Source organism: Cynocephalus volans, chromosome 4 (assembly GCF_027409185.1).
Source record: "Cynocephalus volans isolate mCynVol1 chromosome 4, mCynVol1.pri, whole genome shotgun sequence".
NCBI classification, from domain to species: domain Eukaryota; kingdom Metazoa; phylum Chordata; class Mammalia; order Dermoptera; family Cynocephalidae; genus Cynocephalus; species Cynocephalus volans.
In genome coordinates, this window is record NC_084463.1 from 106,432,858 (window position 1) to 106,453,642 (window position 20,785).

General features: G+C 34.6%; 1 protein-coding gene across 1 annotated transcript; it reads left to right on the plus strand.

Moving 5' to 3' along the window:
- Positions 1-9,004: 9,004 nt before the first annotated feature.
- LOC134377316 (olfactory receptor 56B34-like) lies at positions 9,005-9,952 on the plus strand. Its single transcript, XM_063095970.1, has one exon. The coding sequence runs from the start codon at positions 9,005-9,007 to the stop codon at positions 9,950-9,952; it is 948 nt and encodes a 315-aa protein (XP_062952040.1).
- Positions 9,953-20,785: the final 10,833 nt, after the last annotated feature.

The following is a 20,785-nucleotide window of genomic DNA, read 5'->3' on the forward strand; positions in this document are numbered from 1 at the left end:
GCAGTGCTCAGAAGGAAATTTATACTTACAATGTCTCCATTTAAAAAAAAATCTCAAATCAATAACCTAACTTTTTTCACCTTATGTAACAAGAAAAAGAAGTAAAAACTACAAAACTACAACCAAAACAAAAAGAAAACTTAAAATAATAAAGATTTAGAGTAGAGATTAAAAAACAGAGAAGAGAAAAACAATACAGAGAATCAATAAAACAAGAATGAACTCTGTTAAATGATGAAGAAAATTAACAAAAATTTCCTAGACTGACTAAGTCAATTAGGCAACAAAAATAAATAAAAAGCATCCAAAAAAAAGGCAGAAGTAAAAGTATCTCTGATGTTCTACTTAATTTTAAATAATGACATAATCTTACAAATAGAAAATCCTAAAGAATCCACACACACAAAGAATTAGAGCTTTAAACAAACTAAGCAAAGTTGCAGAATATATTAACATAAAAAATTAGCTGTATTTCTACACAATAGCAACAAACAATTCAAAAATTAAATTTAAAAAATTCCATTTACAATAGCACCAAAAGCAACAAAACATTTAGGAATAAATTTAACCAAGGAGGTACAAGACTTGTGCAGTGAAAACTACAAAACATTTCTAAGAGAAATTAGGGAAAACCTAAATAAATGGAAAGACTTCGGTGTTCATGATGGAGGAATTAATATGGTTCAGATGTCAATACCTGCAAAAAATGATCTACACATTTAATGCAATTCTTATCATAATAGCAAATGCCTTTTTTTTTTGCAGAAATGGTGCTACGGTTTGAATGTCCTCACCAAAACTCATGTGGAAATTTAATTGCCATTGTAACAGTATTAAGAAGTGGGGCCTTTAAGAGGTGATTAGGTGATGAGGGTTCTGCCCTCATGAATGGATTAATGCCATTATCATGGGAGCTAGTTCATTATCACAGGAGCGGGCTTCTGATAAAAAAAGATGAGTTGGGCCCAATTATCTGTCTCATGTGCTCCCTATCCCTTACATCCCCCGTTGTAGCATGATCCTTACCAGATGCCAGCACCATGCTCTTGGACTTCCCAGCTTCCAGAACTGTGAGCCAAATAAATTTATTTTCTTTATAAATTATCCAGTCTGTGGTTCTCTGTTATAGTAGCAGAAAATGGACTAAGACAAATGGACAACCTGACTTAAAGATTTATATGGAATTGCAAATGACCCTAAATAGACAAAACAATTTTAGAAAAGAAGAACGAAGTGGGAGAACTCACACTTCCCAATTCCAAAATTTGCTTCGAAGTAATCAAAACAATGTGAGTTTGCATAAAGATAGACAAATATTTAAATGGAATAGAAGTAAGAGTCCAAAAATATACTCATACATCTATGGTCAACTGATTTTCAGCAAGGGTGCCAAGGTCATGCAGTGAGGATAGAATAGTCTTTTCCACAAATGGGGCAGGGATCCTTAAATATCCACATGCAAAAAAATGAAGTTGAACCCCTCCTCACACCATATAAAAAAATGAATTCTTACACTTAAATGTAAAAGCTAAAATTACAAAACTCTAGAAGAAAATATAAGGGTAAATCTTCACAACCAGGTTTAGCCAAGGCCTTCTTAGATATGACCCCCAAAGCACAAAACAAGACAAACAAAAAATAGATAAATTTGACTTCATCAAAATTAAAAATGTTTGTTCTTCAAAGGATATCATTAAGAAAGTAAGAAGACAATTCACAAAATAGGAAAAGAATTTTTGCAAATCATATATCTGATAAGAAACGATATAGTCATATATTTGAGGGAACTTCATGGAAAAATAGAATTAAAAGATAATACAAATCTTTCCATGAACTTTTTCAAGGTACTCTCATATTAGCATGTGTGTGTATGTGTGTGTGTGGAGAGAGAGAAAGAACACTTTCAGCTCAATAGTAAAAATACAAACAAACCAATTAAGTAAGTCCAATTTAAAATGGACAAAAGGAATGAATAAACATTTTTCCAAAAAATATATGCAAGTGCCCAATAAGCACATGAAAAGATGTCCAATATAATTAGGCATCAGGGAAATGCAAGTCCACACTGAGATACCACTTCATATCTACTAAAATGGCTACAATAATTTTTTTAAAAGCAGGCAATAACAAGTGGTGGTAAAGATGTGGAGAAATTAAAACTCTCACACACTGCTGGATGACCGTAAAATGTGCAGCTGCTTTGAAAAACACTTTGATAGTTCCTCAGATGATTAACATGGGTTACCATGAGAGCCAAGAATTTCACTTCTAGATATATGCCCAAAGAATTGAAAATATATGCCCACACAAAAATGTGGTTCACAGAAGTATTATTCACAATAGCCAAAAAAAAAATCGAAATAATCCAAATGTCCATCATTTCATGAATGGATAAACACAATTTGGTATATTTATAAATGGAATATTATTTAGCCATAAAAACTAATGAAGTATTGATACACGCTACAATGTGGATGAACCATGAAAACATTATTCTAAGTGAAAAAAGCAAGAAAAGGTCGCATATTATATAATTTCATCTTATTACATGTCCAAAATATACAAATCCTTAGAGACAGAAAGCAGATTAGTGGTTTTCAGGGATTAGGGGAAACAGGAAATGAGAAGTGACTGCTTAATAGAGTTTTTTTTCGGGGGGGGGGAGGCGAGTGACAAAAATGTTCTGGAATCAGAGGTTATGGCTTCACATCATTGTGAATGTACTGGAATCCACTGAGTTGAAACACTTTAAAATGGTTAAAGTGTAAATTTCATGTTATGTGATTTTTAGCTCCACTGGAAAAGAAAATTTTCCTTCAGTGCCCTCTAGCTGGCAAGAGTAGCACTTAAAGTGTCCAGATCCATTTTTACCGAGCAAGCAAAAAGGATAAATTTGCAGTTGAAATGTAATACATCAGTTACCAGCATACTTCCCACCTTTAACTACTCAGCTTCCACATGCACCCTTTATATACATTTGAACTCCCATACAACAACAAAACAACTTGATACTTCTTAGAAATAAAGAAATTCTCACCCTTTCCCCCAAAAGAACAAGATGTATAGACCCAAGGTTCATTGTATGCATTGCTGGGTATGTTATTCCTCAAATTCGGTCAGAATCCCATTGAATATTATGTTGCCTGAAGACTAAATTGTAAAACTAACTTTCAATAACTTGTATATAGAATAAAAATAAACAAGAGAGAAAAAATGGTTAGCATATAGAAATAAAAGCATATGTATAAAAAGCAAATAAAATATTCAATACTACTACAGTTCTCATTTCTGTAGTTTATCACAAAGCCATAACTAATATCTACCATATTTCCTCCACCTCTTCTAGGACCTGGTAAAGTGACCAAAATTTTCATTCCCAAAGGGCCTGAATCCCAAGTCATTCTGCTCTATTTTAGTTGGTTCCATTAACATTTACTATTGGGCATGGAAATATTAAGATGCACCTCAGATAACCCTCTATACTCCCAACATAGTCTACTTGCCTTCACTGTTTAGAAGCAATTTAATTTTCCCTTGGTGACTGGGATCAATCACTTCAGCTAATAAATTAACCCCCTCTTTGTAGGTTCCATATAAGGCAATAAAATAAGTTCTTTGATATGAGACTATACAGAGAGTCCAAATTAAAATATTTTCTGTTCTAATCCTCTGATGATATTTAAATCATTTGTTTCCATTTCTTTCTTTGAAAATTGAAATCCGGAACATCTGCCTATCCCAATCAGGAACTATCAGTACCCTTCTGGGGCCAATAAAATCCATTTGCTAATTATACATCAGTCTGGATATAGCCCATAGTGGCCTTAAGTCTCTCATTGTCCCTGTTAACAAACAGATCAATTTTGAGCTTCAGAGGGAGTCAGTGTAGACGTATCTATCCATCCACCCATCTATCTATCCATTAATCTATCTATCTATCCATCCACTTATGTCCCATCATAGCATCACTAGAATAGCTTCGCAACCACTCACCTCAGGAACCCAGGAAGACTCTTCCAGGAAGTGGATTAGAGCATTCATTGCTGGGTCTAGTCTACCTTTAAATTCAAAAGAGCGTTTTCCTGATGAGCATCAACATGCCCTTCTTTGAATTCTCCCTGTCCAAGCTCATAAATGTATCCATTATATAGCATGCCATACAGGGGTTCCTTTTATTAGTCAATCATCTGAGGTTTATTTAAGACCATATCACTAATTTATTGTCTGCGACCCAAGAGTGGGTATAATTCCATCCCACTCTATTACTATTATCATTTAGTTCCTCTAATACCATGAAGAAACCCACTGAGAAGACTTATTTTTCTTATGGGTAAGTTGCTTGATGAAAATTACCATGGAGAACAGTCTTTCCCAGAGAAGATCGACATTTCTATCAGTGAAGATAATTTTATCACTCTGTTGTTCCAGTTTAATTAACACTAAAAATATGCTATCAATGAAAGACAAAAGAGGGAAATGGTTCTAGAAAAAAAGAACCAATCAACACGAACAAATACTGGAGAGGATTCTGGTAAGATTAAATTCTAAATGCATTCATTATATTGACAATTTAAGATCATTAGCAAGAGCAATTCTATGTGGTGTTGAGGCAAAAGTAAATGCAGTCAGATAAAAAGTATTCAGGAAATAAAGAAGAGAAAGAAAACAAAGTGGTTACTGAAAGTTTGTGAAACAAGAAACAAATACGGGCAATCTCTGGAAGGGATATGGCATAAAGAAATATTTTGACTTCAGAACCTTCCTATAATGAGGGGCATATTCACCAGACAGGGATAAATTAATGCTTGAGGAGCCTGGAGTGAAAATCTTTCTGTTTGGTAGGCTGCCCCTGGGACTAGGGCTGAATAGGTATACCCCCAGAAATTTGGCTAGCCCCAAAGAGCACTTGGGTCCTATTCCCATTGCAATGTTAACATCATTAGGCCCTTGAGGATGCTTGGAATAGAGTGTGCAGGGCCTAGTGAACAGCACAACAGGACCAGACATTTCAGGGTTTTATACTAAAACCCCAGACTCCAGGGGTGTTGAGCAAGAACAGGGATCTGATCTGAACAAGAAAAGGCTGAGCATACGCAGCTGCAGCCAGGAAAGTAGAAACAGCTACAGAAGTCATAGCCAGCCTGGGAGCGTCTTCTTTGCCCTTCCTGAAATAACTAGTAAACCAGTCAATGATCTGCATTTTGAGAGGTGAGGTGGTTGATATGTTCCATGTCTTGTAATTCTGTCCTGATCTCTGAATGTGATTACATGTCTTATCTTTGGCTTCCATGGTCAGCTTTCCTTGTTTGATTCTTCACTTTTAGTTCCTCCCTTCTCTCAGGCTCTTCATTTTTGTAGGGACTAAGGTCTCTGACCAGGAAACAGGAGAGAAATGAGACAGACTTCTACGATTGTCAGTGAATAAATGTTAAGCCAGGGGATCTAGAAAAGTAAATTATATACAAAGATTCCCAGAACAAAGAGTAACTCCAAGCAAAAGGAATTAATAATGTTATGTCTGATAAAAGACATGTAACTTTAAAAACAAAAGACATCATATTTAATGTAAATTCTAGCTGAATTCGCATTAAATTAAATTCAACCAAAAAGTCAAAGATGTTTGATATCATAATTATTTTACAATACATCAATCACGAATTTCCAATCATTTCACTAAGACGCAAAGAAAATTGAAATATCAATATTTGTAAAGAGAGAAAATATCACTGTTCGCAAGCAATTTTTTGTTTTACTTAGAAAAAAAAATTTTTTTAAGTGTATCAACGGGAAAATTTTAAGATTTGATGAGAGTTTAGCAAAATAAGTGATATACAAGACAAAAGAACAAAACAAATACAATTGCAATATACAAAACAATACAAGATGTTTATCACCAACAATTAATTAGTTGATATAACACACACAAAAAAATCACAAAACATTTAAAAGTGCCACAAGTTTAGCAAAGTAGATAAATACAAGAGGAAATAACAAAAACTAACATAATAACACTAAAAAATATAATTCAATGGATTTCCATATGCCAGAAATACACTTTGGAATACATGATGCAGAAAAACAATCATACTCACTAAGAAATCACAAAATACTAAGAATTATAATAATAATAGTGTAGTACAAAACTTTAATGGGTTTCTTTAAGGTTTAAATAAAGGTAGAGAGGGTCCATATTTATGAATGAGAAGACTTGATAAAATAAAGATGTCAACGTATTTTTCAAAATTAATCTGCAGGTTTAACATAATCCAACCAAAACCATGCTATTTTAGAATTCAACAACGGAATTCTAAGATTAATTTGGAGAATAAGTGCATGAAGAAATGGCTTTAAATTAAAGAGAATAATAAGAGGAATATAGTCCTTTTGTAAATTGTTTATCATAAAATCATAAAACTAAATATTTTAATTCAGTTTGGTGGTAACACAAAAATAACCAGAAAGAAATAAAAACAGTAGATTCCCAGAAATGGAATTTTGTGTATATAAAAATTCACTTTGTGAGAAAGGAGGCATAATAATCACTCGGTAAGAGATGTAGAAGCCATTGTTTAATTATTTGAAATCAATGCATTTACGTAACTCTCATTAGTGCAAAAGAAATTCCATGTAAATAAGTTGCATCACAAAACCAAAAGGTCAACTATCAAAAATTAAAAATCATAGTGAAGTGAATATTGGTCGAAATTTTGAGTAAAGAATGATATTCTGTAATTGTTTCTTGTTTGGATGGTGGGTTGTAAACAGATCCTCGTTTCAGAATAATGTGAATATAGAAAAATGTTTCCATATAAACTTAGGAAGTTCGCAGACTCCCATGAGACCATTCATAAATTCTTGGTTAAAGAGTCTTATTTAAACTTAAAAGATAGAAGAAACATAAAAGAAAAATAGTATAAACATGACTTGTAAAGGTAAAATATGCACATATTCAAATGTATATATGTATGTATATTTGCAGCATGTAAAACCAAACAAAAACTGAGGGAAATGTTATAAAACCATTTGATAGCATTTAGTGGTCATTAAAAATATGTTTATAAAGAGTTTCCCAATGAACTGAGAAATTTATGTATACTATGTTAAGAAAAGGCACACTATGAAAATCCTGCTTACATGAAACATCAACTATGTAAGAAGACTACAAAGAAAAATGCTGAAAATTAAATATTTCTAAATGTTAAAGATCACTACCTTTGGTTGCTGGTATTTTTATATCTAGTTTTTGTTTGTTTTCTAAAAGTGCTGTTGTTTTATTTATTTTTCTTTGTTAATTTCATCAGTAATATACAAGCGGTTGTAAAGCTAGGGCTCGGGCTCACAGACCCCTCGCCCGTTGTCCAGACTGGGTCACGAACCCTTCACACGCAGGTCTACGAGCCGTGGGTGAAGAAACAATAGGCTGTATTCAGAGCTAGGAGCAGCCGCCCTAACGGCTTCCCAGATCGTCTCCAGAAGCTCCGCGTATCACAGCCGTTAGTCCTTTATACTTAAGGCCACAGTTCAAAATACGTTCACAGGCACAGAACACAGGCCCAGAATCCCAGCAGCAGCGCCGTGAGGTCTCAGCACCAGGAAGCTCCCTGGGAAAGATGGCGGGAGTGGGCGGGGCGGCACATGCGCAATCACATCAGATGCTCGGCAAGATTCTGAACATCTGAGGGGCCCTGACCATTTTTTATATTTTCCCAACAGGGGTCTTCAAAAAGTTCATGGAAATATTCATATTATCTTTTAGTTCTATTTTTCCATGAACATTTTGAAGTACCCTTATATGCTTATTACAGTCAATAAGTGGTATAGTCATTCATTCTCCTCAGAGGATCTTACACTTAATGCCATGAAATGAAGCAAAGGCAGAGATTAGGGAAAATTAATATTGATACCTAAATGTTTTACAAGGCATGGTATTATTCATGGATAAAGGTAAAAAAAAAAAAAAAAAAAAAAGAATTCTAAAATATTCAAGGATTCCCAAAGCGTAATGCCCAAGTACACATTTTAATACAATCACTTGAAAATATTCTCCAACAATTCAAGAATGAACAAAATCAAGAATAGAGAGCACCAAGTGTTAAAGTTCCAACAATAAGCCACGAAATGACTTTAAAAAAAAAAAAAAGTTTAAATGTGTGCAATAAAGTCCTGCTTTATTTCCATACTATCCCATAGAAAAATCTGGATATGGTTGGAAGTTTGCTGGTAATTTTTTCTCCTTACATTTTTTATTAATAAAATTAACTATTTGAAAACACAACTTTAAGTATGTCTTTAACATTACTTTCATAATCAGAAAAGGAAGCAAATGACATTCCTGAAGGGCACTAACCTATTGGCTATAATTTGATAGAGTGCTGAAATTAAGTGCAAAAGATTAAAATTTTTGCTGTAGTTTCTTATGTAGACAACTCATCCAACCTCTGTTTCCTCATATGTAAATAACACCTGGCATAATGAAGTTTAAATGAGATGGTCTGTGTCAGAAACCATATGCCAACTGCAAGGCACTGTTTATAAGAAAAGCATGGTTGGGCTTTCCATTATGGCTACTTAGTCTCTTCCTGAAGATCCCCAAAAATGGAGACAACACCTCTGCCCTTTAACTTTACCTGCTAAAAATAAGGCTCTTTAAAATGTACTCATCTCCTTCTTTGCATCCATGTTTCCCACATAAAAAAATTCACCCAGAATTTCAGGAAAATAAAGCTAGTAAATCTTCACTTTTATTCTACTAAAATCTTTATCTTAGAATCTATTTTGGCCCTTCTGTTCTTACCTCAACTTTTTCCAAAGATGGCAAGAGGAGTGAGAATACATTATGTTAAAAAAAAAAAAAAAAAAAAGGACAGTGTTATTGTGGGTAAGCCTTATTCCTCTACACAAATTTTGACCCCAGTTAAACTAACCACAGCCTTATTCTGTTTTCCCTTAATCCACAGGCAGATGCTGAGAACAAGACACCCATGATACGGATATCACCCAGAATATGACCAATAGCTCATGGTTTCAAGTATCTGAGTTCATCCTGATGGGATTCCCAGGCATTCATGAGTGGCAGCATTGGCTCTCTCTGCCCCTGGCTCTGTTCTACCTCTTAGCTCTTGGTGCCAATCTCCTTGTCTTAATCATTATCCACCATGAGTCTACCCTGCAGCAGCCGATGTATCAGTTCCTTGGTGTCCTGGCTATAGTGGACATTGGCCTGGCTACCACCATCATGCCCAAGATTCTAGCCATCCTTTGGCTTGATGCCAAGGCCATCAGCCTCCCTCAGTGTTTTGCTCAGATCTATGCCATCCACTCTTTTATGTGCATGGAGTCAGGCATCTTCCTCTGCATGGCAGTGGATAGATATGTAGCCATTTGTTATCCCCTTCAGTACCCCTCCATAGTCACTGAAGCTTTTATAATCAAAGCCGCACTGTCCATGGTGCTCCGAAATGGCCTGTTGACCATCCCAGTGCCTGTGCTGGCTGCCCAGAGACACTATTGCTCCAGGAATGAGATTGACCACTGCCTGTGCTCTAACTTGGGGGTCACCAGTCTGGCCTGTGATGACATCACCATTAACAGATTTTACCAGTTGGCCTTCATCTGGGTTGTGGTTGGGAGTGACATGGCTCTGGTCTTTGCTTCCTATGCCTTGATTTTTCACTCAGTGCTGAAGTTGAACTCTTCTGAAGCAACATCTAAGGCCCTGAGTACCTGCAGCTCCCACCTCATCCTCATTCTCTTTTTCTATACAGCTATTATTGTAGTCTCTGTCACCCATCTGGTAGGAAGAAGTGTTCCCCTCATTCCTGTTCTCCTCAATGTGCTGCATATTGTCATTCCCCCAGCCCTTAACCCCATGGTATATGCCCTTAGGACTCAGGAGCTGAGAGTGAGCTTACAGAGGGTGCTTGGTTTGGGTGAGTATGTGTCCAGGAAGTGAGCCAACTTTAAATGACAGAAAAAGCACAGACTATGGTGCCCAACATGATTTGGTTAAAATTTCACCTATCCCAATTTCTAGAAAAATCAATTCACATTAATTCACCTATTTTGTATAGCACATAGTATGTGCAAGGCCCTGCTCTAAGCATTTCATAAATATTAACTCCTTTAATTATTGTAACAACCTATGAAGCAAGCACAGTTGTTATTTATACATTTTACAGACAAGAAAATTGAGTTGAGAAACTTCCCCCAGGTCAAATAGGAAGGAAGTTGCAGAATGAAATTTGAACCCAAGCACTCAGGCTCCAGAGTCCCTGCTCTTAACTCTTTCTCTCTATTCAACCCAATACTAATTTTTTTAAATGGAATTTAACATAAGAAAGAAAGAAACAACAATTACAATAATATGTTGAACTTTCAAAGGGAGAGAACAGAACTGTGGTTATTAGAGGTGGGAATAGGAGAGGAGGCATGTTGCGGGAAATAAGGTAAGAGAAAGAATGATTACGTTTTGTAAAGGTGATTTGATCATCATGTACTGTACACAGGTATTGATATTCAACTCTGCACCTCACAAATATGAATAATCAAGTATGTTTCAATTTTAAAAAGGTGAAATTATATATCACTTATCTTTTAATGAAAGAAAATTCCATTTAAAAGTTGGAACACCAAGGATCCCTGCACCAGCCAGCACAAAAAAAATAAATAAAATAAAATAAGCAACAGTTTTCCTATCTAACGGTAAAGACGGTAGATTTTATATCATCTAGAAAGAGTCACTCTAGAGAACCTTCTTAGTAACATAAATGTAAGTCAAGAATTTGACAGGAATTATTTTGTCATTTTACAAACTCTTTACCAACTCGTGAGTTCTTTCGCATTAGAGTTCTAAAAGAAATATCCCAACAACTTTTTTCTAACATTCAACACTTTTCGAACTCTCTAATAAATTAAGAAAATTCCAATGAGGTCTTATAGTCTGTTGGCAGTATAAATGGCAACAAAGGTCTCTAAAGGAGAACTTTTCCCATAAGAGAAATGATATATATTTGGGCACAGAGAGAAAGGAAAGTCAGTAAAATTGTTATTTATTTATTTTAATGCCAGAGTATAGAAAAGCAAGGGTGAAATATCAGCTCCAGGATGGCACGTAGATAAGGCAGAAGACTCTGCAGACCCAATTATATGGCATCATGGCAGACTTTGGAAAGAGAAACCTAATGTGCCAGTAAACTAGGAAGTTCAAGTGAGAACATTAGGCCTATAAATGCAAGCAATAGAATTACGTTCCCTTAGATAGAGTCACTTAGGTAGCAAGGGCATTATTAAATCTATGGACTAGGCAGAATTGAATCACGGGCTTTCACCTGTTTTAACAGTGATACCACATATCAAGAACAGAAGTATTGACAGCTGAAAAATGTTGCCCACTGATGGATGCATAAGCTCTTCCTCTTTCCATATGGTGTTTGGACTAAGTCCCTGAGATATTTTGACATTTCATAAGTCCCCAAAAGAGAAACTGGAATTTCTTTTAACCTGGCCATCCAAGAGATTGAATTTCCACTTCTTGTAATACCTGATAATACAGACAAAGCCTCTCACTAATATTAAGTAAAAGTGATGAACATTTTTAAATGAGTATAAAGAGATTAGAAAACTAACAAATTAGTAAAAAAAAAAAAATTATGTCGCTAAGAACTGACCTCAAAAGAAAACTCAGATACTTTCTTTCATCTGCAACAGGAGAAGAGAGCTCAGAAGTTGTCACTCCTATTCTTAAAAAAAAGCAAAAGCTGGACAAGCTGAAAATCAATTATTTTTCTTGGACCCATCAGAGAACTGAGGTCACAGGGCCAACCAACATCCTGGAGTCAGAGAAATATCCTTCCTCAAGGTGGGATATGGCTCTAGTAGTCTTTTTCCCCTGCAGAGAAGTCCTCTGTTATGGAGGATATGGGCTTATTTTACAATGTTATCTTTTCCCCTCTTCCTGCCAGATCCACTAGGGATTTTTCTTGGATCTTCACTATAAGAACATGTGGGACTCCTGGGGATAAAGTGTGAGGCCTCCCTAAGATTGCCCTAAAGCATTTTTCACTCTCATGCTAGTCTACGCTCATCCTCCAGCAATTCGTCAAAATTACTTTTGACATCTTTCTACCAGTTTATTGCTCCAGCAGCTTCTGATACAAGAAGCTGTGATTTTCTGTATTCACTTGTCCCAAAGTTGGGTGTGGCAGTTTTCCCTGTGACATCAATTTTCTGATGGGTCCAAGAAAAGTCATTAATTTTCCTTTTGTTCAGCTATTTCTTGTTGTAAGGATAGGAGTGATAACTCCTAAACTCGTCACATCTCAGAAGTCCTACTTTTGTATTATAATTCAAAGTACAAAATAAATATCCATGAGTTCACACTGATATATTCAGTAAACAAATAAATGAGGGCGAATAGACAAATTTCCCATGCACAATTCCAAAAATTTATGTAGTTACACTATTTCAGGTAGGTGGAGCATAAATCCTCAATTTTTAAGTGCATAGTGACTTTTCTCCAAAAAGCACAGTATAAAAAAGGGGAAGAAGAGTAACTTTACAAATGAAGAAACCAACAAAAACTATTTCAGCAGGCAATCAATTTTACATCAACAGTAATAAGTCATGTTCATATTATGTATCTATGATATGATTTTATATGATATAATGAGAAAGGCATTTAATCTTTGTCGTCTTCCTTCAAAAAACACATAGCCCAGTCTAATCATCAAACATCAGACAAATCTCAGTTAAAGGGCATTTCACAAAATGCATGACAAGTGCTCCTCAAAACTATCAAGGTCATCAAAAACAAGGGAAGTCTAAAAAACTCTCATCTAAGAGGGGCTTATGGAGATATTGCATCTAAATGCAATGAGGTAACCCAAATGGGATCCTGGAACAGAAAAAGGATACTAGGTAAAAATTAAGAAAATCTGAATAAAGTTTAGACCTTAGTTAATAATAATGCATCAATATTGGTTCATTAAAGGTGATAATGTACCATACTAAACGAAGTTGTAAATAATAGAAGAAACTGGGAATGACATATATGGACATTCTGTGCACTATCTTCACAGCTTTTCTATAAATCTAAAACTAATGTAAAATTAAAAATCCATTTTTTTACTTGCTATTATCTACCATTATCTGCCTTTTTTATTATAGTCATCCTAGAGGGTGTGAAGTGGAATTTCACTGTGGTTTTGATTTGGATTTTCCAGGTGGTTGTTGATGTTGAGCACCTTTTCGTGTACTTAGTGGACATTTGTACATCTTCTTTGAAGAAACATCCATTCAGATCTTTGTCAGTTTTAAAACTGGATTTTTAGTTGGGTTATTTGTCTTAATGGTGAGTTGTAAGAATGTTTTGAATACTCTAGATACAAGCTCTTTATCAGATATATGATTTGTATTTTCTCTCACTCTGTGGGTTTTCTTTTTACTTTCCTTTGAGGTATAAATGTTTTAAATTTTGATAAAGTCCAATTTGTCTTTTTTTTATTTGTTGCTTGTGCTTTTGTTGTAACATCTGCAAAGATTTTGCCCAACACAGGTTCATAAAGGTTTCTTCTTATTTCTTCTAAGTATTTTATAGTTTCTCTTCTTACATTTAGGTCTATGATCCATTTCAAGTTCATTGGTATGATGTAAGAAAGGAGTTCAACATCATTCATTTGCATGTGGATGTTGTCCTGGCACCATTTGTTGAAAAGTCTATTCCTTTCCCCCATTTAACTGACTTGGTATCCTTGTCAAAAATCAATTAATCATAAGTATGAGAGTTTATTTCTGGATGTTTAATTCTATTTTATTGATATATATGTATATCCTTTTATCATACCACAAAGTTTTGGTTACTGCAGCTGTGCAGTAAGTTTTGGAATCAGGAAATGTGAGTTCTCCAACTTTGTTCTTTTAAAAGTTGTTTTAGCTATTCTGAGTGCCTTGAATTTTCATGTAAATTTTATGATAAGCTTATCAATTTATGCAGAGAAGCCAGTTGGAATTTTCATAGGGATTGCTTTGAATCTGTAGATCAATTTAGGTAGTAGTGACATCTCAACAATATTAAGTCTTCTGATTCATAAACAAAAGATATCTTTCCCTTTATTTAGGTCATTTTAATTTCCCTCAACAATGTTTTGTACTTTTCAGAGTATATATTTTGTACTTTTGTTAAATTTATTCATATTTTATCATTTTAGTCCTATTGTAAGTGGAATTACCTTTTTATAATCTCATTTTTGGATAGTCTGTTGCTAGTGTATAGAAATAAAATGAATTTTTATATATCTATCTGTATTCTGCAAACTTGCTGAACCTATTTATTAGTTATAATAGTTTTTAGTGGATTCCTTAGGATTTTCTATATACAAGACCATGTCATCTGCAAATAGATATAGTTTTACTCCTTCCTTTCCAATCTGAATGCCTTTTACTTCAGATTTTGGGTCTTTGTCCTGGCTAGAATCTAAGTATAATGTTGAGCAGAAGTGGTGAGAGCAAACATCCTTGTCGTGTTCTTGATCTTAGGGAGAAATCCTCAGTCTCTCGCTATTACGTATGGTGTTAATTGTGGCTTTTTTGTAGATGCCTTTTATCAGATTGAGGAAGCTCCCTTCCATTTCTAGTTTGTGTTTTTATAATGAAAGGGTGTTGTATTTCATCATGTCCTTTTTCTACGTCTTGATATAATCATGTAGTTTTGTTTCTTCTTCTATTGATATGGTGTGTTATATTAGTTGATTTTCAGATGTTAAATCAATCTTGCATTTCTAAAGTAAATCACACTTGATCATAGTGTATAAAGCTTTTGATATACTGCTCGGTTCTATTTGCTAGTATTTTATTGAGGATTTTGTGTCTACACTCATGGAAGATATTCATCTATAGTTTTCTTATAATGTATTTGTTTTTGGTATCAAGTTAATACTGGCCTCATAGAATGATTTACAAAATGATCCCTTCCTTCTGTTTTTTGTATTAATTTGTAGAAAACTGGTATCAATTTTCTTTAAGGAAAGTATTGGTAAAATTACCTGGTGGAGTCATCTGATCCTGGGCTTTTATTTGTGGGTGGGTTTTTTTTTGTTTTTATTATTATTAATTAAATATCTTTACTTGTTACAAATCTATTGAGATTTTCTTTAATTTGAAAAATTAACAAACCTGTGGAAATTAAGCATCACACACCTAACCAATGGGTCAAAAAATAAATCACAGAGAAATTAGAAAAAACTTTGAAATGAATGAAAATAAGGACACAGAATACTAAAACTTACAATATGCAGATAAAGCTGTGATTAGAGAGAAGTTTTATTACTGTAATGCCTACAATTAAAAAAGAAGAAAGCTCTCATCAATAAAATAACCTCCATCTTAGGACACTGTGGTTCCAAGATCTTCAGCTGGCAAACTGAGGACCCAGGAGAGTCAATAGTATAGTTCCAGTCTGAGTCCAAAGGCCTAAGAACCAGAAGAGTCTATGGCATAAGTCCAGTCCACGTTTGGAGGCCTGAGAATGAGGAGATCTTCTGGTGGAAGTTCTCGTCTGAAAGGAGAAAAAGACATCCAACTCAAGGCAGTCAGATGGGAGAGTTCCCTTTCACTCTTGGGAGGGTCAGCCTTTTTTCTCTATTTAACACTTCAGCCAATTGTATGAGTGTCACCCACATTAGGGAGGACAATCTGCTTTACTCGGTCTGTAGATTCAAATGTTAATCTCATCCTGAAACACCCTTACAGACACACCCAAAATAATGTTTGACTAAATGCCGGGGCACACCATGGCCCAGTCAAGCTGACACATAAAGTTAACTATCACAAGTCCACCTCTTGTCAACTTGCCACCCCTATACATCTTCTTAAACCACACTTAATCTCCAAATAAAGACAATAACAAGGTGATAATTCTACCCAAAATGATACAACTATCCCACAGACAACCGAAATTAAACTAACCCCTTTCCCAGAAGAGGAGGTAAATTCCTTAGGTGATGTTTATTCTATTCCTTGTTATCTATAACTTTAATACTATGATGTAAACTTAATAACACTTAAGTATTATGATATAAAATGAATACACCTTATATTACATCACAAGGGAATGAGAGAGAAAAGAAAACAAACATATCACACACACACACACTTGCATTCATAACATAATAAGGAGAAAATACTCATGACAATTACAGTCCTTGTTTCAGTAACAAGTCACATGGTTATAGCTGGTATTTATAAAAACCTTCCTCCACTATTCATACTATATTCCCTTCACCTTCAGCAAGCACCTCTACTGCTTATGGTTCTTTATCTGGTAGAGTGACCCAAACCTTTATTTCTGAAATATCTAGTCCGTTAGTAGTCCTGCCTGCATTGGGTTGTAGTTTTTTATTGATTTTAATCACAGGACACACCCTAAGAGATGTCCTATATTTCACACATACTCTTCTGTACCTCCATTGTATAGTAATAGTCCAATGTCCCCTTGGCAATCAGGATAAACTACCAAAGCTATCAAGTAACTCTCTTTTTTTTCCTATTGATTCAGATGCATGAGGAAGTTCAAAGCAGCCAGGTGGCAGTCTTAACTTCCAGTTCAATGGAATCACTGTTGTGTCTCTTGGTGGAAGCATTTCTCTCTCTGGAATTAAGATATCTAAGGTATCAGAGAATAAGGTCATGGGAGCAAAAAGCAAAAATATTGCTAGTTAATTACTAGGAATAATAGTGAGTGATACCATTCCCAAATCCATCTCTTGATTCCTGGACCTTTGAATCCTAATTATAGAAGAAACAGCATCATACATTGGACACTGATTTTGAGCATATCCGTCATTCTGGAGAACCTTATCCTAGCCCTGCAAGGTATTGCCACCTAGCTGGCACTGTAACTGAATCTTCAAAAGGCCATTCTACCATTCTGTAAAGGCTACTGCTTCAGGATGGTGGTGAACATGGTACAACACATGGATTCCATGAGCATGACCCTTTAATGTCCATATTTCTAGCATGCACCTCAAAATTCTCCCAGCCTCTCTGCCCATTACCCAATGCCAAAGCTTCTTCTACATTTTTAGGTATTTATTACAGCATCAGTCCACTTCTCATTACCAAAATCTGTCTCAGCTCAAACTACCATTAAAACATACCTTTCCTTTGGTTGCCCGTGCTTTTGGGGTCGTATTCATGAAGTCTGTGCCCAGTCCATCATCAGATGAGTGGATACGGAAAATGTGGTACATCTACACAATGGAATACTACTCAGCTATAAAAACGAATGAAATACTGCCATTTGCAACAACATGGATGGACCTTGAGAGAATTATATTAAGTGAAACAAGTCAGGCACAGAAAGAGAAATACCACATGTTCTCACTTATTGGTGGGAGCTAAAAATTAATATATAAATTCACACACACACACACACACACACACACACACACAAAACCGGGGGGGGGGGGAAGAAGATATAACAACCACAATTATTTGAAGTTGATACGACAAGCAAACAGAAAGGACATTGTTGGGGGGGAGGGGGGGGAGGGAGAAGGGAGGGAGGTTTTGGTGACGGGGAGCAATAATCAGCCACAATGTATATCGACAAAATAAAATTAAAAAAAAAAATTAAAAAAAAAAAAAAAAAAAAAAAAAAATTTTAAAAAAAATTTTTAAAAAAAAACATACCTTTGATTGAGTGACTTAAACAACACAAATTTATTTTCTCACAGTTCTGGAGACTAGAAGCATGAGATCACAGAAAGGAATCAAAGCTTACAACTACAGAAAATCATCTAATCACAAAGGTAGACACAAGAGAGAAAGAAAGGGGGAACAAAGGATCTAAAAACAACCAGAAAACAGTTAACAAAATGGTGGGATTAAGTCCTTACCTATCAATAACAACCTTGAATCTAAATGGATTAAATTCTCCAATCAAAAGACAGAGAGTGGCTGAATACATTTTCTAAAAATCCAACTATATTCTGCCTACCAGAGACCCATTTGAATTTTAAGGATACACATGAGCTGAAAGAGAAGAGATGAAAGAAGATATTCCATGCAAATGGTAACCAAAAGAGAGCAGAGGAGGCTATACTCATATCATATAAAATAGACTTCAAGTCAAAAACTGTAAAAAGAGACAAAGGAGGTCATTATTTAATAATAAAGTGGTCAATTCATCAAGAGGACATAATAGTTGTAAATATACGTGCATCCAACATCAGAGCACCCAAATATACAAAGTAAATATTAATGGTCATGAAGGAAGAAATAGATAGCAATACAATAATAGTCGAGGTAGTCACTACCCACTTTCAACAATGGATAGATCAGCCAGAAAGAAAATTAATAAGAAAATATTGGACTTTAACTGCACTTTAGAGCAAATGAACCTAACAGACATACATAGCACTTTCCATCCAACAGCAGCATAATGTACATTCTTCTCTAGTGCACATGGAACATTCTCGAACATACACCATATGTTAGGCTACAAAACAAATATAAACAAAGTCAAGAAGATTAAAATCATATCTAGTATTGTTTTTGACCACAATGGTATGTAACTAGAAATCAATAACAAGAGGAATTTTGGAAAATTCACAAATATGTGACAATTAAACATGTTCCTGAAAAACTAATGGTTCAAAGAAGAAATCAAAAGAAAAATTTAGAACTATCTCAAGACAAATGACAACGGAAACACAATATGTTAAAACCTACAAGATGCAGTAAAAGCAATTCTAAGAGGGAAGTTTGTAGCAATAAATGCTTTCACTAAAAGAGAAAAAAGATTCCAAATAAATGGCTTAATGGACCTTAAAAATGACTCAAGGACCTAGAAAAAGAAGAACGAACTACACCCCAAGTTTGCAGAAGAAAGGAAATAATAAAGGTCAGAAGAGAAACAAATCAATTAAAGAACAGAAAAGCCATAGGGAAAAAAAATCAATAAAACCAAGAGTTGGTTTTTTGAAAAAATAACTAAAATTGAAAACCTCCTAGCTAGACTAAGAAAAAAAGAAAGAAGATGCAAATAAGTAAAATTAGAAATTAAAGTGGAGACATTACAACAGACACATCAGAAATAAAAAGGAGCATAAGGGACTGTTATAAACAATTACATGCCAACAAATTGGGTAACCCAGAGAAAATAAATTCCTAGGAAAATATATCCTACCAAGATTTAATCTGGAAGAAATAGAAAGCTTGAACAGACCAATAACAAATAAAAAGATTGAAGAAGTAATTAAAAATCTTCCAACAAAGGAAAACCCAGGACCAGATGGCTATACAACTGAATTCTACCAAACATTCAAAGAAGAATTATTAGCAATCCTTTTTAAACCTTTCAAAAAATAGACCTAGAGGTAATACTTCTGAACACAAGTTTTTGAAGCCAGCAACACCTTAATACCTAATCCAAAGATACTACAAGAAAAGAAAATTACAGGCCAATATCTCTGAAGAACACTGATCCAAAATTCCTCAATAAAATATTACCAAATTGAATTCAACAATACATCAGAAAAATTATACATCATGATCAAGTGGGATTAATTCCTGGCATGCAAGTCTGTTTGAACATATGCACATCAGTGTGATATGTTACATTAACAGACTAAAAGATTAAAACCACATAATTATCTCAATTGATACAGAGAAAGCATTTAATGAAGTTCAGCATCTTTTCATGATACTCAACAGTTTAGGTATAGAAGGAAAGTTTCTCAACATAATAAAGGCTATTTATGAAAAACTCACAGTTGACATCATAATCAACAAGAAACAACTGAAAGCTTTCCAACTAAGATCTGGAACAAGGCAGGAACGCCACTTCTTACCACTTCTATTCAACATAATACTGAAAGTACTAGGAAGAGCAACCAGACAAGAAAAAGAAATAAATATATCCAAATCTGAAAGGAATAAGAAGTAAAATTATCTCTATTTGCAGATAGCATAAACCTATATGTAGAAAACCCCAAAGAGTCCACAATTAAAAGAAAAAAAACTATTAAAACTAATAAATGAATTCAGTAAAGTTGCAGAATAAAAAACCAATGTACAAAAATCAGTAGCATTTCTATACATAAATAATGACCTAGCTGAAAAAGGAATATTTTAAATCCTATTTATGATAGCATCAAAAAATATAAAATACTTAAGAATAAATTTAACCAAGGAATTGAAAGATTTAAGCACTGAAAACTATAAAATATTGATGAAAGAAATTTAAGTAGACACCAATAAATAGAAAGATATTTTGTGTTTGTGAATCAGAGAATTAATAATGTTAAAATGTTCATACTACCCAAAGCAAAATACTGACTTAACACAATCCCTATCAAAATTCCAATGGCATTCTTCACAGAAATAGAAAAAGTCCTAAAATGTATATGGAACCACACACATACAAAAAAACCCCACAAAGTTAGAGGCATCATACTTCCTGATTTAAAATTATATTACAAATCTATAGTGATCAAAACAGTCTGGTACTGGCATAAAAACAGATACTTAGACCAATAGAATAGAATATAGAGCCCCAAGATAAATCAAAACATAAACAGTCAACTAATATTTTAACTTATAAAGAAATAAAATATATTTCTTACAGTTTTAGAGGCTGGGAAGTCCACAGTCCAGGAGGCCCATTCGTAAGAGCCTTCTTTGGGGTGGGAACTCTCTACAGGGTGCTGTGATGACCAGGGTATCACATGGTGAGAATGGGCTGAGTGAGAGAGAGCTAACCTGCTCATTTGCTCTCCGTATGAAGCCA